Source organism: Pseudomyrmex gracilis, unplaced genomic scaffold, assembly GCF_002006095.1.
Source record: "Pseudomyrmex gracilis isolate BER0280 unplaced genomic scaffold, ASM200609v1 scaffold_63, whole genome shotgun sequence".
Lineage (NCBI taxonomy): Eukaryota > Metazoa > Arthropoda > Insecta > Hymenoptera > Formicidae > Pseudomyrmex > Pseudomyrmex gracilis.
The window spans coordinates 21224-47587 of NW_018020647.1; the positions used below are offsets into that span (position 1 = coordinate 21224).

At 37.3% G+C, this 26364-nt stretch overlaps 2 protein-coding genes across 6 annotated transcripts; one reads left to right on the forward strand and one right to left on the reverse strand.

The window, feature by feature from the left end:
• Nucleotides 1–1151: 1151 nt before the first annotated feature.
• LOC109854345 (Down syndrome cell adhesion molecule-like protein 1) lies at nt 1152–20600 on the reverse strand. 4 transcript variants are annotated; one of them, XM_020427344.1, is made up of 7 exons: nt 20462–20600; nt 19480–20228; nt 14022–14203; nt 9882–10092; nt 7657–7784; nt 2204–2372; nt 1152–1965 (listed from the first exon to the last, which is right to left on the reverse strand). In XM_020427344.1, exons 2-7 carry the CDS (start codon nt 19517–19519, stop codon nt 1859–1861), a joined length of 837 nt encoding a protein of 278 aa, XP_020282933.1. In that variant the 5' UTR covers nt 19520–20228; nt 20462–20600; the 3' UTR covers nt 1152–1858. The 4 variants fall into 4 exon arrangements, with proteins under 4 accessions (XP_020282933.1, XP_020282934.1, XP_020282932.1 ...); XM_020427345.1 differs by having other exon boundaries at nt 19480–20108; nt 20230–20600; XM_020427343.1 differs by having other exon boundaries at nt 19480–20600.
• A 2469-nt stretch (nt 20601–23069) lies between these two features.
• LOC109854328 (CDK-activating kinase assembly factor MAT1) lies at nt 23070–25250 on the forward strand. 2 transcript variants are annotated; one of them, XM_020427298.1, is made up of 4 exons: nt 23070–23104; nt 23185–23428; nt 23543–23778; nt 23877–25250. In XM_020427298.1, the coding sequence occupies exons 3-4, from the start codon at nt 23655–23657 to the stop codon at nt 24728–24730; spliced, it is 978 nt and encodes a 325-aa protein (XP_020282887.1). In that variant the 5' UTR covers nt 23070–23104; nt 23185–23428; nt 23543–23654; the 3' UTR covers nt 24731–25250. The 2 variants fall into 2 exon arrangements, with proteins under 2 accessions (XP_020282887.1, XP_020282886.1); XM_020427297.1 differs by having other exon boundaries at nt 23185–23778.
• Nucleotides 25251–26364: the final 1114 nt, after the last annotated feature.

A 26364-nucleotide genomic window follows, 5' to 3' on the forward strand; every position in this document is an offset into this window, starting at 1 on the left:
AATAATTATTAATATAATAATTATTATTTTATATATATATATATATATATATATATATATATATATGCAATAATTTAACTGTTTTATAACATATTACATAAAGTAAGTAATACGTAACATATCCATATTTTATATGGTATCGCACATGAAACAACAAACAGGATCAAACTGTTTTCGTGTATAATTTCGTTTTATAATCAAATATTTGGATGAGAGTGCAAAAGTTACGTGTCCGATTTATTATTAATACCAATGATAAATCAGGCGCGTGACTTTTGCACTTATCCAATATATACATATATATATATAATCTCGTGACAACAAATATACAAACAATAAATTAGAATTTTATAATATATAATTATTTTCTCTATATTTCATACAATTATTATCTCGCCTCTGTGAGTTTGATAATAGCACAAAATAATAATAGATAGAATCTCGCTGTGTCAAGTAAACTGTTCTGACGTGAAATAAAAGTATAATGGAAGAAATAATTGTGTACGTCAATTCTCGATGAAATAGAATTCTAACATGATTTGTAGCACAACATTCTTATTCAATCATTTAACAAAACGCATAGTAAATTTTCGTAATTTCGTATATCATTGTATAGATTCGCATTCTGGAAATCTTTCTCCGTATCGCGAAGACAGTCGTCGAAGACTGTGTCTTGTGAAAATTTATATTGTGTGTTTGTGCGAATAATTTCTGTTACACGGACGCGCTCACTCGTGTATCAAGTGTTTTCATTTTTCTTCTTTTTTTTTTACAGCACAATCTTTATCTTAAATATAATTCTTATACGCGTCGCCTCGCAATTAGAGGGATAGATTTTAACACACGGTATCTATATATGTTAAAATCCAGTCTATTTTTTTTTTTTTTTTTTTTTAACAATAACACGTACGAATTCCTTTGGCAAAAGCGCGACGTATTGTCTCGTGAACATAAGCAAATATGTGTAACCTTTATATACCAATCTGCCGCTCGGGCGCAATAAATTTTTCGAATCGCAAAGTATTTGTCAACGTATGCAATGTTTTGCTACCCTGTCTTCGCTCTCTAAATTTACAGCATTGTAACTCTTGAAAATCCTCTTGGAGGACTGTATCTCACAATCGCTCTGTGTCTCACAATTGTTTTTCTTGTTTTTTTTTTTTTTTTTTTTTTTTTGTTATTTTGTCATTTCTTTTTCGCGACGGTTTTACTGAGATTCTTGTTTGCTTATTACGTTCGTCTGTACGAATCATTTTTTGTGAGAGATGCGTTCTTACTGACTTTCTGAACAACATACGAAGCGTTTTGGAGAAACGCGCGGTAAGAAATATTTTAACGACACACATATAGACAGAATTTGTCTCTCAACATATATAATTAAAGAACATATTAATTACGTAAGTTGTACTCCACTCGATAACAATAAATTACGAAGAATGATGGATTATAATAACAGGCATTTAATAACAGCATATATTCAAACAACAAATGTAACATAAATCACGTTATTGGAAAAAGACTCGAACTTTTGCAGTTTATTTTATCGATCGTCTATTCACACGAGCGCGCTATGTATATATATATATATATATACACACACATATGTACATACATGTGTATATGAAAAAGAGAAAGAAAGAGAGAGCGAGGTTCAACGATAGATAGTCACGCTATCTTTTCTCGAGGAAAATCAGACAATCAGTATACGCCAAGAAAGAAGAAAAATAGAGAAATTTGAAACAAGTATCTCTCGCTTGCTAACTATATATATATATATATATATACACACACACACATATGTGTATATATATATATAATAATAATAATAATAATAATAATGGTCCAGCGCCTCTACATCCTAATAAGGGTGATTCAAGAAGGTCAGAAGCGTCGTCGAGATCATTACAAAAGGTAAATTGGCTAATCTTAGCTGGCCGCCGTGCTGCATCGCGGCTGGATGTTCCCCTGCAAAGAGAGAGCGCGAATAGAATTTAATATAATCTTCTTTTATTTTTTTTGTGCTAGATTTGCGGTTTCTTCTCACCGCGGAGAAGGATAATATTTATTTTCTCGCACTACTGGATAATCGGCGCGCTGTGCCGGAGGATTACCATTAGGTAATATTAAGCCGCTATGCAAACGCCTTCGTTGTAACGGGAGCGTGTAACAGCAGGTGCGTCGTGAGATTAAGAAGTATACATACCATTAAGTACGTGGACCAAGACCGTCTTTGTGTTAGCGTTACTGGGATGGCAGGTGTATTGTCCGCTATCCGCCGGTTGAGCACGCTGAATTAAAAGATACGACGTCGTTACCTCACCCTTCTCCGTGATAACCGATACCCCGCCTCGCGGACTGTCATAATTGATCACCTGTCAAGCGCAGAGAATCCGGAAAAAATGTTATTCTAATTAAATTTCTTTTCTGCAACGGTTACACAATAGCGCGCCACCCGCCAACAAAAAGAGAATCGGTTAATTGAATGTTTGACTAATTTTTTTCAGATCGACAATTTCGGAAACAATTTGTTGTGCGCAAGCAGCTGAATTTTTTTAATACACACGAGTGTAATATACATGAGCGTAGAATCGGGTTTTAATAAGTTTCATTGTTGTTCTATTGTTTTAAATAACACGCGAAAAAGGTCACGGTAGAATTAATTCAAAAAATATCGTAAAAACGTCGAGATGCAACAAAAGACTTAAAAAAAATAAAATTAAATACTAATTGTTTTTCATAATTGGAGGAAAAGCTTGTGAATGTTTAATTAAACGCATTTGTGTGCGCTTATTGGCGAGACATGTCATCATGTTTGTAACATCGCGCGAAATATCCTTTCTTTATAAATTACAAAATACCTCCTTTGTCGCAATTACATTTCACGATTTGTAAAATGGTGGAAATTCAGTTTCAAAAACTTTGGCAAAATCGATATAGCCGAGCACATATCAGTTTATATCCGTACCCCGCTGAAACTCATAATGTTTCAAAGCTGAACTTACACTCTCTCCTAAAATAAACGGCTCACATGTCAGTGATGCAGAATGGATTTTAGAAACTTTCAGAGAGCCATAGGAGAGAAGTAGGTACTGTAAATCTAAAAGTAGTGTACAACTGCCCCGCTTTGATATATATATATTTTTTTATCTGTTTTATATATTTTTCTGACAATTGTTTCTTTGTGCGATTGGCCCGTTTTCTACGTACAAGTTCGTATCGAGCGTTGTCTCATAAATTAATAATCTGCTTATTAATTTCGCGACGACACGTTCGTTGGATTTTGAGCAGTTTCTACATTATATCTAAAAAATACACAAATATTCCCGATTTTTCTCTTTTTATTGCGATTTTCATTGTGCCAATTTTTTTTCATCGAGAAAAATATTAAACATTTGTTTAAAAATCACACTGTGCAGTTTAGCTTATGATAAAACTCATTCTGACGAATTTATAATTCATTTCTATTAAAGTTTTTTTCATTTCTCTACTTTTCGCGTTTTATATTAATATTTATAAGAATATATTTTTAACAATTTAACACGCAATACAGACGCTGTTGTCGCTGCATTCACGGGAATATATATTGTTTGTCGTTTTTACCAAAATATATATCATCGCGCGCGTGCACGTATGCAATGATACAAACGTCATAACGTCGTCATGAAGACTAATGATAGGTCGATAATAAATTTTCACAGGATGAAAACATTTTTGCGACTTCCTTTCTCCTCTCTTCAAAATCATACATCGCTCGTTAGATTCTCACAAATGTGTCATTATTTCACACGCGGTATAATAACATGAGTGAATTGCATAATCAATTGTATCTTCCGTTATATGTTAATAATAGTTATATGTTAATTTATTACAAGGTTCCATTTGTATAAACAACAAGCATATTTGTGCCTATCATCATAAACACGATGTTAAACAGATACCTCACAGCCTTCCATCGGTGTGATTTATGTATTCGGATTTATGAGAAATATATCATGCAAATCTTCTCGAAATGATCCTGAAATATCAAAAATTCCGTTTGCATACGCGTTTTACGCGCAGAAATATTAAAACTTCTGCGTATGTGCGCGTATTATTCTCAATAAAAAAAACCACAAAAAACTGGAAAAAAATATATTTTCATTTTTCTTTAGTTGTTATAAAAGCACAAAATATTTTATTTAAATTCTTGTGATACACAAAGCAAACTTATCTGCTTTTCATTTTTCTGAATTTTTCTACGTTCGAGAAAAAAGACAGAGAGAGAGAGAGAGAGAGAGAGAGAAACCGAATGTGGATTTTCTGTGTTTATTCGAACGCTTTGGTGTGTGTGCGTAACAGATAATTCCAAATTATTTTCAGAAATATCGCTTGCTCAGTTTTTTACGATACGACAGATATTATATAATTATGTATTTAACTTAATCGATAAAGATACACTCTTGTTTACAGTTTTATTTTGTTTTATTTTTAAAAGATCTTTTATATTTTTTAAAAGTGTATATTTTGTTACGTTATGAAAAATTACTAATAATGCAGATAAGAGAAAGAAAACGTATACGGGAAGACGACAATAGAAAAGTGAAATGAATATTTTATAGAATTATTGGTGGAAAAATCGTAGAGGGAAAGCGCAATAGGAGAATTTTCAGTTATGCCATTGCTTTTCCTCTTGCGCACTTCTTTTAATATCATATGAGAGTCATAGTCATAGAAGTGCTTTCTCTCTCTCTCTCTCTCTCTCTCTTTCACTCTCCTCAGCTTCTCTTCTTGATTATTAATCAGCTATATTGCGTCTGTGCTACTGGCTAGCTGACTATGATTTGCGGTTTGTCGGAATGTAGTCTAACTAAATTTAAATGTTTTCCATAGTAGTTGTAGCCTGATGGATATTATTAATATATATATATATATATATATAAACTGATCTAACATGCATCAATGAGTACATGCCATTACTAACAGCTACATGCCGTCAGCAAATTCCAATGTAACAACGACTGCCGTGTGCTATCGGCGAACCGTGAAATGTCAAAAATTCTGAAAATTTAAAACACAAAGTCGTAGACATTCGACATTGACATAAATGCTCGTATTTTTTCTACATTTATAGCCGGAACACTTTTTTTCCAACGCACGCGTGATTGTTGTAAAATCCTTTGAGCTGAAAAAGCCATTTTTTTACTCTCATCGTCATCAGGTACGCGAGTGTTATTATTATTATTATTTTTATTTTTAGGTTTTGATTGGAAGTAGATTTAAATTTTTTTTACATGCATAATAATACCGTGTCAAAAAATCGCATGTGCATAATATTGTGAAAATGTATGACTCGGCGAATGAATGTATTTCGGAGTTGCGGCATAATTTCACTTGGAAATTATGAAATTCGTATTTGTTACAAATATTCTTCTTGTCGAAGAGAAAGAGATATCTGTGAGATACGATATCTAATACACAACAGTTTCGAGTAAACCTACGCGTCCGGAGATATTTCAGAGAGGAATAATATAAATAATCCACAGCGAGAAGGAGAGTTTTATCCGCGGTATAACTTATCTCCTAAGTAGAACCGTCTTGTGTAAGCCTTCTTAATGAGGATGTAAAGCGGATTATCACTGTAAATAATACCCGATTGTGCTCGGGTCTGCTCTCCACGTCGTCGGGAGTTGCCGTTCTCCGAATGTATATTTTTCCGCGGATTTTTGCCGAGCAATAACTTTATTTCCGCGATGGGTTATTAAAGTTTCGATGTTCTCTCTCTTTTAATTTTCATATTTAAATGTGTCCCGTAATTACAATAGCCCGTGCGCAAACATTGCGCGGCGCAAAGTTAATATAAACGCGTATGTGAAATCAATTATGCCAACGAGATCGCGTACACGAGATCGCGCGTTTACCGATATTTATGTTACATACGCGGCATATCTGAACAAGCATAATTCTCCGTACAAACGGGCGAAGGAGAGAGGGAGAGACGACGGGACTAACTGGGTCATGGGGGATGGAAGGAATGCGTGCGACGAGACAGACAGGAAATATGGGGTTAGTAAGAAATAGTACGCGTCAAATTTTTCACCCGAGGGAGGTTCTCCGAGCGAAACACGCGCGCGGGATATCGAGGGCGGGATTGGCTAGTAGTACAATGCCGGGATGGGATAAAAGTCGGTATACGGGGGGATAGAAGTCGAATGACGAGACGAAACTAGAAAACACAGAGAGAAAATCTCCGCGTACGACGCGGAAGCTTACATGAGATCGAGAGCCGCGGAAACGGATGGGTTCGAAAGGAAAAAAGTCAAATTCTGGAAAATAGAGTAAAAAAGAAATAGAGTGACAGAGTCGGATGTGAAAGATTCGAACCCCGCGGGGGAGAATCCGCGAGGACGTTCGCGGATTGCAGGAAAGTCCGTGAGAATGAGAAACAAAGGGAAAAAAGACAGTCACGGTGAGAGGAAAATAAATTAGTTTCTTAAAGAAGCTGAAAGCGACAGAGTCAATATAAGCTTCGCCCGAGTTGATGCAAACTACTGAATGTAATAAGTTGCCGGATTAAACAATTATGTTAACAAATCTTACGTAAAAAAAATTGCTAAACAATTTTCTGCCAATTACTCTGGCGAAAAATGTCCACGTAAACATAACAACAAATCTCGCGAGATAATGTACAATAAGTATATATATATTACACAGATCATACATCTATAGTAAGAGATTTGATAAAACAAACCGTAATTGAATCGAGCGTGTTACACTTTAAACGTTTATTTAGGAAACTCTGAAGCTCTAAAGTTGAGGAGTCGGTATCGACCAAAGTGATAGTGAAACAGTGAGAATGGATAATAAAGAGGAACGAGGGTACACAGCGCGCAATATCGGAGAGGAACGTTACGGAACACGGGGAAGATACCGCGGAGAGAGCGAGAGCGAGAGAGAGAGAGAGAGAGAGTTAATGCTATGAACTGTCGGTGGTAGCTCGAAAGTAAGAATATAGGACCTAAAGTGGAAGTCTGCGCGCGAGCGCGGGAGGGTTACAGAAAACGGAGATACGGTTACGGGGAAATAGGTGTTGTATAATGCGACCAGAGGTGTATAGTATAAAGCACACACCAGAGAAACTTTACCCGCGGCAAAGGGAAGAAAACGGAGCAGCGGGGAAGAGCTGAGAGATAGGTTTTGAAGTTGAGAAACGAGATCCCGCGAGTCGGACACCGCGGTACGCGCGCGCGCGTGTGTGTGTTCATACATTTAAAAATTCAACAAGAAGAAACGTTGAGCAGGTAATATTAAAATTAAAAGTTTTTTCCCGTGTTCCGCGCAAACTCCTGAGCGCCTTAAACTTGAGAACTTGTTTGAGAGACAAAGTCACATCCGAAAGACGGGAGAGCAGATCGAGCGGGTTGCAATATGAATGAGGATGGAAGAAGATGAGAGATTACGTGAATAGAGCGCAAAGAGAAAAGGGAAGCTGCGGATTTGAGTTATTCTCTTTTATCGACTTTCCCGCGGGCGGATTTCACAGAGATAATAATTGGAAACTTAATTCGACGATTCTCTCGTTTTTTGTTCCGTTTTTTTTTTTTTTTTTCGGGATTGCTCGTATCATATACTCGAAAATAGCACGTACAAAATATGTATATACATATTGTGGATACATACCTCATGATCGTGAGTCCAATGAATGGTCAGCGGTGGTTCGGGACTGTGTCGCACGATGCAAGTCAAGTTCATCGTACTGTCCTTGTTTATGTACATTTCTGGCTCTCCGATGATCATCGTCACAGGCTCTGTGCAAAGACAAATATCAAGAAATATACATATATAGACCCAATATTTCATAATATTATTATTGGAAAGTCGTATATTTCGATGATCAAAAAAAAAAAAAGAAAAAGTCTGAATTGTAGAAGCTATTAAAATTCACGGAGAGAACAATCGTTTATTTGTTTTAAGTAAAACATTTCGCTTTTAAAATTCTCACGAATTATGGACGGAAGTTTAGTTGGGGGCCTCTCAAGCTTGAGCTTAGTTTCAATTCGAACGCACATTGCATTGGATTAAAAAAAAAATAACCTCGATTATGGAAAAGTTTTCACTCTCCGATTTTTCAGTTTTAGCGATCACGTTCCGAATTTAGTTTTCATCGAAGTTGGGATTCATCTGATATATATTAAACGTTTTCAATAAAAATTGGTTGCTCTATAAAGTACAATTTTTGCTCAATTAAACGTAAACCGTTCGTAAAACTTATTGATATTATATTATAAATTTTTTAACACGTGATTTACTTAAATATAAATAGAATGACAATATATAGCATATAATTTGCCGATTAATAACAAGTAATAAAATCTTTCAGCGACACTGATGATATAAAAATAATAAAGTTAAATTTGCGCTCCATATATACAAGTTAATTAATTAGTTTTCCTCTAATTAAATTTTCTCTCTTCGTTTTCGCAATTCTATTTTATTTCGCTGTGATATTTTTGAGTTTAAAAAAAAAAACAATGGCGTTTTTTTACTAAACGAAAATTTATTCTTAACACCATCGAGGACAATTTATAACCGATACAGCGCAAAAATTGTAATTCTATGACAATAAAAAAGAAATTTTACGGTCAATAGACGGAGATATTATAATTTCATGAAATGAATATATATATTTTATGAAACCATATTGTACTCTATGAAGCCAATATACTGCTATTTGTTTGGTGTCTATTGTTGCTATATGTGTTAAAATAATCATAATATTAACAATATACATTACAGAATAAACCAACACTCAATATCTAATATGTCTAATAACAATCAACAATATGAATAAAGTTGACATTTTAGACACCGTACATTACCAATATCGAATATTACATTTCAACATATCGATTATTATTATTTATTGATTTTCATCAATATTGTTTAATTAAATCGCCATGTAGGTACGTGTACAACTAATACGTCATTTATCAGCAAAATTTTTTATGTCATTCATTTTTTTCGTTTATATTTTCAAAACAGTGGTATATTTCGGTTGTTAGATTAATTTCTGCTTTGAACATGAGTTTTGAGAGTAAGAGTGTATGCGTGAGAGAGAGAGAGAGAGAGAGAGAGAGAAAGAGACTTAATATTAACTTGTTAATATTAAGTTAATATCGAGTTTAGAGAGAGAGAGAGAAGCTGAATTAAACTTACCATCCGCAGAAGGAGCGAGCATGCATAATGAGAGAAATTCATAATTCGCCAAGTTCACGGAAATTACTACTTCTTCGTCTCACGAGTTTCGCGCGTGCGCCAACTTCCAATAGACGTATCATTACATAAAAAAACGCTTAAAAGTAATCAATATTCTGATTTCTCACGGTCTCTCTCTCTCTCTCTCTCTCTCTCTCTTTCTCCCTCTTTCTTCTCGATAACTTAATTCTTCCGCGTGAATTCGCACACCGACGCATATTATGCGCCGAGGGAAATCGGCGGCGGCGCGTGGGTATACACGGGTGTTGAATTATCGTACTTGGGTCGCGTGTTCCATTGAGAAACTCCGGGGGTGAATGATTAAGTCATAAACGGTAAATCAGCGTAGGGGCGACAAATGCCGCGCGCGCGCGAGTACATGTATCGCGATGCACGTGCGGAACGAGAGCGCACGAGCGGTTGATGGTTTTAAGCTTCCCTGAAGTGGCAAAGTGGATACGGCGCGAATTTCCGACGAAATCAGCGCACGGCGCGCGCGATATATACGGAAAAGCGCTCCGTCGCGTGAAAAACGGAACAAAAAAAAAAACGAGCGACAGAAAAGGGTGACAAGAGGAAAAGAAAGGGAGAAAAAGAGAAAGAGAGAGAGAGAGAGAGCCGCTGGAGAGATGTTCTGTGCAACTACTAACCGACAACAGAGAGGAGCATGGAGTGACCTATGGGCGGCGTCGTAGACACTTGACACTCGTATGTGCCGGAATCTCGTCGCTGAGGGTATTTTACTTGTAACGTCCAGTCCTCCGTGCGGGGAAAATGCGACGCGACGAATCTCTGGTCCGAGGTGTACGTTTCGACGCCCACGGTGAGAAGATGGATATCCCGATGTCTCACCCATGACACCTAGAACAAAAAAAAAAACACCAACCGGAACGGGCGAGACCTTTTCATTAAGAGATACGCTCGACTTTNTCCGCCCCCCCCCCCCNCACAGACACAAGCGCCGCTACATTGATCTTTTTAAAAAGGATTTTTTTTTTGCGTGAACTCGATCAAAAAAAAGATTGCGGTAAATAAATTTCATCAGCAGGTTTGTATCTTGGTATATTACAGACGTTTGCGAGGAGATATATAATCTCGCTCGCTTCTCGTATCTGCGTTTTCATATGTATTCGTATATATATATATGTACGCGGCGCGAAAAATAAAAACTCGCCGCTAAAAAATTCATACCGCGTTTCAATCACTCCAATATTTTGAACGTATATATCTCGGTATTTTTCGATGATATTCGACAGATTGTATATTTCGCCCGATCTTCAACACGGAGGGGAGAGAGGTGGCGAAAGATCAGCATGATTGATTTACGTAAACGCAGGCTGTGCTCTCGGGCGCGGGGCCGTATTATATTAGCGTGGCATATGGCCGATATTGAAATACCGAACACGTAGAACGAAAATGCGTATTCTTCCATAAAAACGACTTCATTGAGTTTTGTACGCGTGCCCGGCGTACCAAAGTACGAAATGGAAAGCGGCGGGAAGAGAGGTTGCAAGGTGCACAAGAGAAACCGTGACGCGGCTTTTGTTCGCCGCGTGACGCGCGGTTACCGTTCGATTCGGTGCTAATGAAAAGCGCGTATTCGATTTGAGCCTCAATAAAAAAAATACGCGACAAGTCGTACGATTTCGACCGCGGCGAGAACGCAAGAACGCCTTTGCACACACTGACACAAAACAATAATTAATCGTTGAAATGGTTTTCAAGACTCGATGAATTGAATTTCGATACCGATCGCGAAAAGTGATGCGATTGCGAACAAAAGATATAAATTGAACCGTCGAAAATTTAATTTCGATCAAAAGTCAAATAATTTTTCTCGATTTCAATCGACACTTACGCGAAATCGAAGATTTTTATTTAGAACCGAGTTTGTGTAAAATCGCTCTTTTTTTTTTTCTTTCGCAATCTAAACGAGGAGGTAATATTTCAATAGCAAAAGTATTTTGAAGACTGGTATGCGCAATTATCCGCGCAAATTAAAGGAAATATTTCAAATATTATTTATATCATCGAATATATCTAGAACAAAAGCAATGTCATATTGCATAGTTTAGCTGATTGTCGTTAGCATAGTTTACCGCTCTTTGTCTACTTCAATAACGTGGATTTGTTTGAGTATAGGTCTCGTCGACCTACATATATACATATATATATATATATATATAATATGTATTTATCTTCCCTACAGTAACATTAGAAATCTCGCGGTTGTGCTTTTAGCGCCAAGTACGTACGGTGTGGAACATTTGTGTATCTACTTGCGATTCCCCGCAGAGAGAGAGAGAGAGAGAGAGAACGAAATATACTTATAAGCTAAAGTGGAAAAATCGATTTATCAACTTATGTCAAATTTTCACATTTCCGACATACTTTTGCTGGCCAGCACAGCGTATGGTAACACATCAAGAACTTTCTTATCGCATACCTCTTTTCCTTGTCTTCTTTTTTTTATCGTGATTATGACGTACGTATTCAACGACCATTTGCGAAAAAATCGCACAAGCAAAAAAGCCCAAGTTTTCGGAAATCCATTTCGAGAATGTCAATATGTGAATTTACTTCTAATATATATATATATATATATGACAGTAGACTGTAAATGCACAATTTTCCGACTAGATTCGACGACGTGTGCTCTTGCGTGTGCAAACATACTTTTTTGATTCATCAAAGCAGAATATGACGTAATAATAACGATAATGTGCACGACAATCACGTATGAAAATATAATTCGTTTTTCCGGAGAATTAACCCATCTGAATTTTAGTGAGTGCAATCAGTTGTCATTCGAGAATGAGCTTCTAAATGTTGGACGGTGAACACACATTCTCCCGACCACTTTATATTCGTCGGTAGAGGTAATTAATTTCTCGTTATAATTAACGTAATGTTGCAATTAACGTGAATCTCGCGCGCGCGCGCGTGGGAAATGTACATACATTTCGTAAAAAAATAATTTTTTACTTAAATCGCATTGAACGATCGTGAATTACACCGCCGGTGGTTTGAAGAAACCAAAATCGCGATATCTCACTTTTTCGTGAAAAATTTTATTAGTCGTTAGAATTTCCGGGAATGATCTCTTTTATATTAATTTATCGCTTAAAATAATAGATTTTTCATTAACGGTAACGCCAAGACCGGAAAATGCAAAATTCACTGTAGCCGCCTCCGTGAAAAAGTAATTTTCAACTACCTACGCATGGACGCGGCAAAGAGACAGATTGTACCCCAGTAAAATATAAAAAACACGGTGTTAACGAAATAGGGACGCGAGCGGAGTGAGCAAAAACTCAGACGCGAAAGATGCAAAAGATGTGCTGTTTTTTTTTTTTTTGTGTTTTTTTTTTTGCGAAAATTTCTCTCAAGCGCGCTGGCGCACGAACTCGGATGCAAAGAAAAAAGGAGAAAAAATTACTGGTCTTGTCTGTCCTCGCGTCTCTCTCTCTCTCTCTCTCTCTCTCTNTCTCTCTCTCTCTCTCTCTCTCTCTCTCTCTCTCTCTCTCTCTCTCTCTCTCTCTCTCTCTCTCTCTGCGAGATGTTCTAGTTCTTTATATAAAGTATCTCGTCATGAGCCAACTTTATTATACGTGTAATGACAAAAACCATCGCGCGCCGCACACCTACGACCGGACGCGAAACTACGAACCCGTGTCGAGTTTGCAACTAATTGAGTTTCGTGGCTCGTACTAGTTTCCGAGACGTCGATAGTCACGTTTTTCTTTGGGGTGTTCTTTACCCTATAATTTATTCATAAACTTCTTCTATAAATGGCGCCAACGGCGATAAAAATAGCAAATGCCGTATATACGCCGTGTTTACTCGTCGATATCGAACAAATCGCGCGCGCATCTCTCTCTGTCACACTTGTGTCGTACAAAATATATACAAAAACTTTTGGCGAACGAGCGCATTAACATTTGCAAGAGAGAGGACGCTTTTGTAAAAAAAAAAAAAAAAGAAAAAAGAAAAAAATAAGTTACATATTTGCCGGAAGGGCTTTTTTTAAAAATCGTTGGCTCCCGAAGCGCCGCTTGTGCTTGAGTCAATCCATTTATGGCGGAAGTTTCCAGGACGAGAAGAACCGTACCATTGGGGCGGGAAATATTTTTAGCACTGACAGTCGATTTCGATATTCCGGAAACGTAAACGGCACTCACAAGCTGCAATGCATATTATGGGGACACAAATTGAACACTTCTTCGATATTGGAAGGACTTATCTCCTCAGTCGGCGAAAAGAATATTTTCTGAAACTTCATCACTTGAATTCTCGCTTAAAGAAGAAGTTGAAATAAACTTTCGAGAGAAGAGGAGTTTCACTCCCTCTCTCCGCGGAGACGCTTATTTATGTTCCACACCGAGAGCTTTTGTGATATTATCACTAACATTGCGTTGTGCTTCAACTTTATTACTTATTATAACGCGAAATAACTGTGCAAAATTAGAATTGTCTGTTGTAAGGAAGAAACCAAACAGTAGTTCCGCAATTTGTTTTTGTTGGATAACACACCACAACGTGTTTCGATTTGTCTCAGGCAGAAGTTTTTACAAGACAATAACATAGAATTTTAGACAATATGCGGTTACCGCACTTACAATAAATTTGTTTTTTTCTTTACGAAAACTTGTAAAAGTGATGCGAGTTTTGCCGAAGCTGCGATTTTTGAAGTTAACACACGCGCGTATTTCGATTTGTTACACTTGATGAAAGGACACACGCCATTGTGTGTTACTTTCCGCTTCTTCTGTGAGAGAGGGATATCTTACCGTGCGATCGCCCAAATTCCGTACTCGGCAATTGAGAGTGGCCGTTTTGCCGACCAAAGCCGTTACGTTGCGCGACGCCGAGACGTCGAAGTACGGTCTCCCACGTATTGAAGAATCGGGCGTCTCCGAAGCGCGATTCTCGTGTATCCTGCGATCGGCCGTGCACCGGACAGGTCCTTGCACTTCAAGCAAACACAATAGCACATCTTAGCAAAGTTGGTTGGAAATTCTTCAGTATCGGTGGTCGTGCTCGTGGTGGTCACGCGGAGATGTAATTTACACCGACGCGGGTTCTCGGGGGGGGGGGGGGGAGAAGATTTATTGCCGCCCGTTCTATTCGAGCTTATCGGAATTATCGGTAAAAAGCTTCAGCTTTCCCGCAGTCAATGCGGAGGGAATTAATTTCTAATCGAGACCTAATGATCTTTCTTTGTTTTTTTTTCAACAGCGCTGTGAAAAGGAAAAAATTATTATTTCTCAGATAAACGCGCGGGACAGAACGTTGCAATTTTTTCGATGTTTTTTCGCGAACAGTTTTTTCGAGTATTTTTTGGACAGGCACGTATGTATGTATTGTATTCGAGGTCTTTGTGCAGTGTGTGTACATGTATATCTGTGTGTGTGTGTGTGTGCACGTGTTCGTGTAGCCAAACAAAAACGATTTATTAACACGGCATAAAATGCCGTGGCGCGGTAGTTTACGTCATAAAAAGTCGTATTATTCCCGAGTTAACGATGTTCTTTAACTCTTATTGTCCGCTCCCCGTTGAGCAATAAAAATTAAATGTGTTGTACGTGTGTACATGAACCTACAAACTACTGCTTGTGGTTTACGCAGCAGTTTCGTGTGTATGACTGAATAATTTTTCTAAATCTTTCAGATGTCGTGGAGGAGAGAAAAAATAAAAAGAAACACACACAGCAGAAAGAATGTACGAACCTAAACCCGCTGAACAAGTAAATTTATCATCTTATTTTTTTTAGGTTTTTTTTGTAAACGCCGGTCAAAAAATATTTTAAAAAACAAAATAAACTAACTTTGTTAAAAATAAGAAAGAGAACCTGCTGTGTTTTGTCAAATATTCAGTTCGCAATTTTGTAACGCTATTATCAGAGAGTACAATTTTTTGTGCCAAAAAAAGTTCTTTCTTGTGTAACCAAAGAAAAGCTATTAGAACTTGAGAGAGAGAGAGAGAGAGAGAGAGAGACCGTGTCGGTTAAAAAAAATTGATGACATCTTGCCGTAGGGATTGAGAAAAAGAGAACAACTGTTTGAAATAAAGAATGTGTGCAATCGAAATTGTCTCCTTCCCGCGAGCAATGTTATTAGAAAATAGGCGCATCGTAGGCGCATTAGTTTTACATTTTTTGTATTCTTTTCTTCAAAGTCTTTCGGGAGATTGATAGAGAATAAACATGCGGCATTTCAAGTTCTTGTGAAATGTAAAATTATAATTTTTCTCTCGCTGAAGATAGTGAGATTAAGAGTATTTGCTTGCTATATTGCTTAAATTTTAATATTCAATATATATATCTCTCACAGGACACAAGAAAAATTAAAATTTTCTTTCAGGCCAAAGTCTTCTTAAATGCATCACGTTCAGTATAATATTTCATCAATTATTTATCTCTGAAGCTTAATTCGCGCGCAGGGCTTTTCATTCGCAGCGAGTCATAATTTAAAAAGCTTTTTCGTTCCTTTTTATGATAATGTTTTATAAATCAATTCTATTTTAGGTCGCATTTTCTCCTTTGATTTATTTTGTAGTTTTTGTTTCCGTAAAAAGTTTTTGCTAAAAAAAAAATCTCTCTTTCATGTTTTCTCCCTTCGCGTTTCTTTTTTTTTTTTTTTTCTCTTTCATTCGCCTTCTTTCTCTAATGTTTTTTTAATCTTCCGCGGCACTAGGAAGTTTTAAAACAAATTGTAAAAGTTATCCGCGTGTTACTCCGATGCGTGTTTATTTTTGTCTGAAAGTGCTTTTCACGCGCTTTGCATGGTAACACTGAATCGCAATGTTTAACATTTCGTCCCGCAAACAAGGCAGAAATACATTTCGATTTTGAAGCGCGCACACGCACACACACACACACATCCTGCGCGACAAGGGGACTGATCGCGCGAGCGCGCTTTATGTTACAATGTTATATTCATAAATACGAAAATCATAAATTGACAGCGTGAACTCTCTATTACTCGTTTATCAAGTTTCCCTAACATTGTGAATGGCCCATCGTTCACGGGCGGAAAGTTCGTAACTTTAGTTGGACGTTACATGCGAGCTCCGGGTAAATGTGCAGGCGTTTGTACATAAGCGCCAACTTGACGCGGTGGAGTACCCGCCCCTTCGTAACATTAATAGCGAAAATGTGTAACAACTTGAAAGAACTTCTTACACATAACAAACGAGATATTCAACAAGATGTATATGCGTGTATATTTGGAATAAGATGGAGATGTGGCACGCGCAGCATCGCGTGACTCGACCGCGAGGAAAAAAAAATCAAGAAGGAAGAAGTTTGCCCTAGCGATATATCGGCGACATAGTTTCTTCGAATTCGATAAAACTGTCGTCGGAAAATCGTGCGTTAAAAATAAATGCGGCTCCGAAAGGGTAACTTTAAGGGGATGTGCGGAGGCACAGGTAGTTTTGCGCGAGCAAATATTTACCTCCCCTCGCTTCCGTGCGGGATTTGTGCGCCGCGCTCCGCCATAACCCACCGTTAAAATACATATCAGGATTTCCATCGTCCCTTTCCCACCCCTCGAGTCTCTTTGCCGGCTGTTTTCTTCGGTGCCTCTCTGCAGTTACTCTTACAGCGATGCACAGTGGATTTAATTTCCCCGCGTGCTTCTTATTGCTCTCTCTCTCTCTCTCTCTCTCTCTCTCTCTCTGTATATAAATTCAGTTCATTTCGCAGCGAGAGGCGACAACTAGCTGCGGGTTTAGTTAATTTTCACGCCGTGTCTTAAGCTCACGATCTTAATTTAATTTTAAATCAAGACTAAAGAATATTAACGCTAGACGCGTCGTAAGAGTGTTTATGAGTCTCTCACGGGATATTAGTTCAGGCGCTTGCTTTAATAGTTTCGGAGGAAACTTCTATCTTTCGTGTAATTTTGTTTTTATTTTTTTATTTTTTTTTTATTTTTTTTTTTATTAAAGAAAACAAAATATTTAATCTCTCTCTCACAATATAACAAACGTACCTAGCAATAATATTGTTTTACAATTTTGTTCTCAATGTTATTTGTATATGTTTTGATTGATATTTTTTATAAATAAAAAATATTTCGCGATACTAAGATTTTTTTTCGTAATTTTTTTTTGAATTTTTTACCCTTTTCTCTAATGTTTCAGCACGCATGGAAAAATGAAATGCGCTGACCGACTTTGCTTAAAAAAAAATATGAATAAAACTGTGTCATGCTGCATTTTTGTCAAAAAAACAGTTATTTTTTACATGATACTGATATCGCGGTATTAAAAAAACAAGAATTTTCGAGAATGCACATTCGTCAAATTAATAACGTTTGCAGATCGATGAAATTTTTGCCCAAATACAAAAAAACAACAAATCAATACACCAGTTTCCGTAATACTCCGGTTCTTGTTAATCGGACAAACACAGCGCAGGTGAAGCGAAATTAAGAGAACAAACAGCATAATTACCGGTAACCATCGACACATGAAAAAGAGGATAATATTTCACAACGTTTATTTTTTTATCAGTATAATTTCGTGGAGAGCGCGTACACAAGTTCTTGATAGAAGTGCTGAGATATATACACGTGTATAAAAAAAAAAAAAAAAAATTCTGCATCTGGCGCGTGCAGCAAGTTTTTAATTGGTATATGTGAATGAAGAACTCACGTCGCGTATATTGAAACTGCAGCGCGAAACTAACATAAACCGATTTTTCGGAATAATATAGAAGCAAAATCGTACAAAGGGTAACAAAACGAATGTAAATATTAATCAAATATCGCGCGATTGTTTTGAACGAGAATTCACTTGCGCGCGTTAATGGGAGTGAATTTTATACACATATGACGAGCGAGAACAAGTAGAAAGAGCCCAACTTTGTTCATACATTTTGAATGGTATCTTGATTGCTCTGTCGTGCCATTATGCGTAATATTACACCGTCTCTTTACATCGGAGTACACGGGACTTTCGGGTTAATTGCTGCATAAACCCCCGTATTTCGGACGGGGCTAATGTTAAGACCAAGTTATTACAAAGTCAAGACTAAACTTCGGGAGCTAACTAAACCCGGCTGTGATATAGTATCGGTATTCGTATAGCCCCGGTTACGAACATAATATCACGTTGTGCGACTTCTCCCGCGAAAGCGGGAAAATGTGTTCAATATGAGAAAGTGTGTGTGTGTGTGTGCGTGTGCGTGTGTGTGTGTGTGTGCGCGCGCGCGCGCGCTCGTGTGTGTGTGTGAGTCGCGACGCAAAAGGGGCGGTTTACGCGCCGCTCGATTCGTACGTGCTTCGCGTGCGACACTTAATGTCATTAACCTTCTCGAAAAGGAGAAAAGTAGTTAGTGCTCGTAAGAGAGATAGTTCTCTCGCAATCGCGAAAATCCGTTTTTTTATCGTCGGATGTTCCGGATTAATCGAACCGGAAATATCCCGAAACGGAAACTCGGAGTACGAGAATCGTTCTCATCGGAGAGAACGCGAGATGTTCTTGTCTGTATTTATCTCCTCGTGAAACGTAAATAAAGCGATTTTCCTTCGAAAATATAAGTGACGTTATTCAATCCGTAATTGCTCTCTTAATTACGTAACGGCGAATTAAAGCGGTTATTTAAAAGAAATATATATATATATATACGATCGTCGCGCGAACGTACGTGTCGACGAACGGTGTGTCTCATCGACTTTAATATTCTGCTCTTTTCAGTAATTCTCAGAAGTAATACATCTTTCAAGGAAGGTAAAGCTGACGATGTTCGAGTTTTGAATCTTAAATTCCCTTCATATATTTTTGGCACTGTTTCGAAAACGTGGCAAAAGAAACGTAAAACTAGGGCTTATAAACTCTCAGGGGGGATTTTCCGCGCGTTTCTCTTGAGAAAAACGGTTCGGTTTTAAACGCGCAAATACGTCAATAAAATGGATTGATACCCAACACAATTGCATATCGAATGAAAACGTTTTCGCGTTTGACGACGAAAATTGCGTTACCTATGTTAATTTATTATCCGCTAATGCAACGCGTATTTATGCATCGCTCATTATACGCGTCATTCGCGAAACTGTTGAATGTTTGTAATCGTATTTTCCTAAACGCGAATCCCGCTTCCGCCGCAAATTTTGCGCCGACGGGGGTGAATATTGGCGTGTCGTCGGGGCGATGCATGCACGTATATATATATGTGTGTGTAAGCGCGATTGACGACACACACGACCGGTTCTGTAAGCGATTTATGCTCGCGAACTCACCCGAAACCAGCAGACCGAGGGTCAAGATTAGACACCTCATTTTTTTTGTTTCACATAGTCGCGTTTCGATGCGCTGGATCGATTTTTCTTTTCTCGCGCGTGCCCTCGCGCGTGTGTGTAATTCCCGTCTTCCCGATCTCTCGATCTATTCTGAAGTAATCGAGTTTTTTTACAGGCAGTGTATATATATATATATATATATACGCGGACGCGGCCGCGAATTTCTCTCTCGCACAAAGCGAAAATTGACACGACGTGCCGAGGAGAGTCAAGACGCGTTTATCGGATAAATCGACGATTTCCAGTTTTCCTCGCTTCCGCGCTCCATGCCACCGTTACGTCGTTATTCCGGCCTCGAGATTTGATCCAGACCCGATTTCTCATCGTACAGTAGGCGGATCGTTATTCGCATCCTCTTTCACATCCTCGGACCCGCATAGAGCCCGCTTAATTCGCTAACGGCCACGCGATCTAGATTCGCGTAATTGAAAAGCGCCGACGGGGCGTGATACGTGCATCCCCTTGGATCATTGTCCCGTTCTCCTTCTTATTGTCTCCGGTTCTCGTCGTCTTATCGCGTCCACGATAAAATCGCTCCTTGATTGCCGCACGTCGTGTCATTCGAAAATCTGCGAAAATCGGATGTTCATGTATATTCTCTCTTTCTTCCAACTTTTCGGTTTCCCGATTCAATTCCACTGTCTTTTTTTTTGCTTTTCGATCCGTGCGATTTGCGACTATCACGCGTACTTTTGTAACGAAGAAGAACCCGCGTCGACACGGCGCGGATTAAGAAAGAGAGAGAGAGAGAGATTTCGATCGCGTTTCGGAAAGAAAATAGAAGAACCGACGAGACGAAAACGCGTGTTCGGTCGGACACAGAAGTCGCGTCTTTTTTTTCGGCGACAGGCGTGTCTCCGGCGCGTCGCGACGCCCGATAACGCCGGTCTCGCGCTGACGATCGACACGCGGCAATCCTCACTCTCTCTCTCTTTCTCTCTCTCTCTCTTTCTCTCTCGACGAAAGAGGGGAATGATCGGCGAACTCGATCGGCACGAAGGTCACTCGTTGCCACGGATATCCGAGCGAAACTGAGGAGAACTGACAATGCGTGCAACGCGGCTTTGCGCGGCCTGCGCGGCCCGGGAGAGACGCCCTGCCATCTATCCTCGGGTATATACCCTCACGCTCTCTCGTCCCCTCGGCGCGAAGGGTGCACTGAGATGAGGGTGATACTCCCTGGCGCAAGCGTGTATCCCTCTTCGTTTTATCGCCGCGCGCGATCCCTCTCCCACTTCCCCGATCCCCTTCTTTCTCTCTCTCTCACCTGTTCTCTGTGTTTCCGTCTCTCTTCCTCTGCACGTGTGTACCGCCGATTTCTCCCTTCGCGCACACCAGCATCCCTCGCGCTGGGAATCCGGGGAATCGAATACCGTCCCGAGATACTACGGCGCCGATTAAACTTGGCAGTAGAGATCCTACGAGATTCATCTCTTGCTTTTTTACGTCTCGAACTCGTCAACGCTATGTTTTTTTGCGAAGGTCGCGACGAAGACGCTCGACTCAAGTTGGTCGACGATTTCTCAGAACGTACACAGATTTCTCTCCTCTGTTTATACGTTCATCTGTCTGTGTTTGTTGCGCCGAATTACATTCACGTTGCGTAAATACACAAGAGACAGTCACATTTAAACGCCACTGCAGATTGGAACAATTTGAATATCGCGTGTGCGAGAGATAAAATTTTTATCGCTTTTTACGCTTGTCGGAAGTGAAATGTTTTGTTCTTTCGAAAAATATATAACTGGAAACGATCTGCAATTTAAAATATTGGAAATATTTATGAAAAATATGGAAAATTGCGTAAAATACTGGATATGTATTTTACGCGATAGATTTGTTCAAATTTATTCCAGTGTTCAAACACACTTTTCACATATCACAGTTTTTCTCCACCAAAAACATATTTTTTTAAAAGAAATAGTTAAATCTTCGAGATTTAAACCGATATATTTTGTTCTGTAAATTGCTTTCAAAATTTATTACATTCTTGTGTTTATACCAAAATATCGCGATGAAATACAAGATATTATTAGATAATAAAATTTGTTATATTACACTTCGTTTAGCACCGACAGCACTAAAAAAAAAAAAAAAAAAAAAAAAGAGAAAAACCGATATTTGATACAAATTTCAATTTTGTGTAATTTTTCTTCGGCTACAAATGATTAAAATCCTGGAAACTGTAGATATTTAAAAATTTTGTGCGCGCGAATACTTTTAGCACCAAACGAATTCCTCGTTTGGATGCCGATTGCTCGAGTTGACCATGTTTTGTGCGCTTGTCCATTGAGTTTTCATTTTTTCCGGAAGTTTTTTTTTTCCCCCCGTACCGTTCTATATTTTCGTCGTGAATTTTACATTGTTGTTTGCACAGGGATTTATTTCTTTTATATAGCAATCGCGCACTGCATCCGAGTAATGTTCCATCTCTTTGATCGGTAATCGGCTTATTAGCTCAACCTTTTTTTTTCCATTCGTAATAGATTACTACCTTCTACCTATGCTATTCGCTACGTTGCTTCGCATCACGCGTAAGACTGCGAGTAAAACTTGACCTCCTAAATAAGTTTAACTACTTAACGAAGTAATGAATTGATTTTGCTATATAGAGCGAGAATTGCATTAAAAATTTAATCACGATTAATTTAAAACAGGGTTTTAATAACAACCTAAAAACAATTCACAAAGTTATTAGTAAAAAATGTGAATAATTACGCGGTCTATTTTACAACTAATTTAAAAACAGCGCAGAACAAAGCGGAAATTAACGTGTGTTTCATGTCACGGCGAAACATAAAACAAGGAACAAAAATTTAAATTGAAAATGAGCTTATTAACATGTTTTTTAACATGTGTGCACGTGCATTTTCCAATAAATCATATGAGAGGTATACTACATAGGAGAGAACTATGTGCGTTTGTTATAATTTTCGATCTAAAAATTATTATAGTATTAATTTTCTAAAGAGTAAAATAACCAAAAGCAAACAACCAAAAATTTTCATTAACATTGAGAATTTTCTTGACGCACATATATCTTATTTATTTTTTTTTTCCAAGCAGTTATAAATTCATAAATTTGTTCGTTCTCACCCTTACGAAAAAGAACTACTGGCAGTAATATATTAACTACGGCAGTAATACGAAATAATTACTGGCATTCTGTGTAATTGCCAGTAATATTCTCAGTAATTCCTGTAATATCTAATAATATTCTTGTGAGATTGTTAGTAATATTTATATTACTGACTTTATTTATATGTAATCGGCAGTAGTTCTTTTTCGTAAGGGCAGTATTCAAAAATTTTACATATCTATTATATAATGTCACATACATATACACACAGAGAAAAAAAGCGAAAAAAATGTTTAAAAATAATTTATACAAACAGCAAGAGTTACGTGCGAGAATGCTTTTAAATTAAATCTATACAATTGAAAGACGCTATCGATATATTATCGATAACTTCGATAAGTTTGATCATTCGAGAGGAAAACTACAAACCTCGATTTTCAGGGACGTTGACTTCGCTTCTATATCCCTTGTACAAGACGTCAGACTGTAAATTATTACTTTCATTATATATGCGTTCTGTTTAGCTCCTTAAATGTAATTCAATTTTTCTTTAAAGAAAGAAACAGTTTTTTGTTTCCAGAAATACGTTCGAGTAAGTTGAACAGACAAACCAAGTGATTATTTACAAACGCCTCTTGTACGAGCAACACACAAGACACGCAGGTGTGCGGCCTTGGAAGTTCAGCTTGCAGAGACCTCATGTCAATAAATAGTCACGCGTTTTATAGGTTATGCAAGGTTCAGGTTCAGGTTATGTTCAGAGAGTTGTATACATGCAGCGCATAACACTTTTTAAAAAGACAATGTATTGTGCGTGTCAGCTGTAATATATATCAAATAGCTTATAAATAGAGCAAATTGGCTATTAGATAAATTTATAAAATTTTTATTCCCACGATAAAAGAATATAATCATCGTTTTCAGAGAATATAAAAAAGATAAGTTGGCAGATTTGTGTTGGAAAGTGAAATTCTATAAGTTTAAATCAGAAATAGGATTCGAAGAAGATTGACTTGATATATTTTTGTCACTGAAAATGGACGATCAAGCCTGTCCGCGATGCAAAACCACGAAATATCGAAATCCATCGTTGAAAATGATGGTGAATGTATGCGGTCACGCATTGTGCGAAAGTTGTGTCGATTTATTGTTTCTGAAAGGTTTGGTCGATTTTTATTTTTCATCATCTATAGTTGATAATTTTGATTAAATCGTAAGAAATGATAGATTTATCGTTATACAATTATAAATTATTCAGGTTCGGGATCCTGTCCGGAATGCAAGATTCCATTGAGAAGAACAAACTTTCGAGTTCAAATGTTCGAAGATCCTATGGTCGAAAAAGAAGTGAGCATAAGGAAACGCATCTTGCGGGATTACAACAAAAAGGAAGAAGATTTTGCCACGCTGAGAGAATACAACGATTACTTGGAAGAAATTGAAAGCGTTGTATACAATCTGACTCACAACATTGATGTGATTGAAACAAACAAGAAGATAGAACAGTATAAGAAGGATAACAAAGAGCAAATAGTGAAAAGTAAATCTAAACTCGGCAGAAGCGAGCACGAGCTGGAGGAGATAATAGAAATGGAGAAGCAAAAAGAGGAAGAGAGGAGGATAGAACTTGCAAAGGAGGAAGTTGAGACGAAGAAAAAGAAAATACGCGAGAAAGAAGCTCTGATAGACGAGCTGACGTTCTCCGACGCGAATGCCAAAAATATTATTCAGTCTTTCGCTTCCGCGATACAGAAGCAAAAGACGGAGGAGAAAATTTCTTCCGCTCCTGCTGTTAAAATTACTCAGTTTAGTACGGGTATCAAATTTGGTACTCCGGGAGGAGGAAACCAACCTTATGTTCCTGTTTCAAAAGCGGAGGAAGGTCCTCTATATACCTACACGCCCGTTCGGCAACAAACGGACGGGCCATTGCCACCTAATTGGCGAGAACTACAGACTCGCGGATACGTTTCGCATATACGTCCTGAATCCGATGCGGAAAGGGCGGGCGGTTTTAAAGCGAATTTCGCGTGTTTGCGAGCGCTCCAGGAAGCAATGGCCAGTCTATATCACAATCCGTCACAAACACAGACGGGACTTCCATCTGTCTGACTATGCAAATTACTTTTGGACAAGTGTGATAGTACCTCTGACTGTTTTTATTATTATTTAATATCGAGAATTGATCGAATGTCAATTTAACGAGAGTATTGCTTTTGTTTGTTTTTTTTCTTATCTGGCGTGTTTATGTGCTACAATTGTGCTTCGAGCACAAATTGATATGTATAAACTGAAATTGCCAAAGCACATTTATCATCAGGGAAGCAATTTCCTGCTCTGTATATTATTCTAATATTTTTTTCTTTTTGTATTAATTGTGAAGAATTATTAATACTATTGAAAAGAGTCGTTACATTCCTCTTGGATGGAAGAAGACACAAAAGATATCGAATAATTGTATACGAAAGTTTTTTTTTTACTAAATGTTGGAAATTAAACAAAAACAGAATACACACATGTGGACATTGTAAATATGTATATTCTACATTAAAAACAAATCTGCAACAAAAAAAAAAATAAAAGTTTAGCATATTTAAGTCACGTTTCCAATTTGTATTGTGTTTTCCTTTGTACGTGCGTTATTAAACTACTTTGTGATTTCACCAGTATATGTTTATAATTATTGTCTTATTATTAAAGAAGAATATTTGTTTGATTTTTATGGTGTAAGATACACGCGTAAATATTTTTGAACCTTCTTACCAGCCGTTGCTTGTGTACACTGTTCCAACCACCGTCCTGCAGATGGCGATGTTGTTCTGTGTAGCAGAGATTACACAAAACTATGTACAAAGAGAGTATACTCTGTTTAAACCAAACAATTTATTCTATCACAAGATTCGACATCACAAAAAATATTATCGATATTAATCGATATTACAACTATATAAAAAATGTCTATTGTTTTACTTTGTTATGTATGGCTACTGCAATTATATTGCAATATAAATCATAAACAAACTTTACTTACAGCTAACATGTTTTAAGAACATTTTATAAACTCACCGAAGAACATGTATAGAAATTTTCGTACTACAAGTTCTATTTTTTTCTTGCACAGAAATGTTTCTGTATAAAAGCAGACAATTTTTGTTACAGACTGCGATGAAAAAGTTCAGAAAATTATTACTTCCATATTTTGGCTCATATAATTTTATTATTAATAGATAATGTATATTATTAGTATAATATCTTATACGTGGTTAAGTAATATTTTAATTTAAAACTAAAACTATTTGAAATATGATATCGTACTTGACAGAAGCGCAAAAGTGCGCATTACTCTGTTTAAACAGTTTGATATAACGCGAAGATGACATTTAAAATATTGTGTAAAAAAAAAAGATGTAAAAGTATTGAAACCGACATTATATAAGTGACAATATATCTCATTATCGACTGAATGAAAACTCCTGTTCGTGACAAAATTGAATAACAACAGAAAACTGCTGTTATATTTTCATTGTCGCATAATAATATAAAAAGATAGCAAGGAAAAAATATTTGAAAAATGATAAATACCGCGTATATTATACAAAAGATACAATAAAATTAAAAAAAAAAAAACACACACGTGTTTAGATTTTGCAAACACAAAGACAGTTTTTAGACATAATTATTTTACTTTACTTACATGCCTCTAGGTAGAAAAGAAATTTCTTAAAAACCGTCGAGAGTAATTTGGT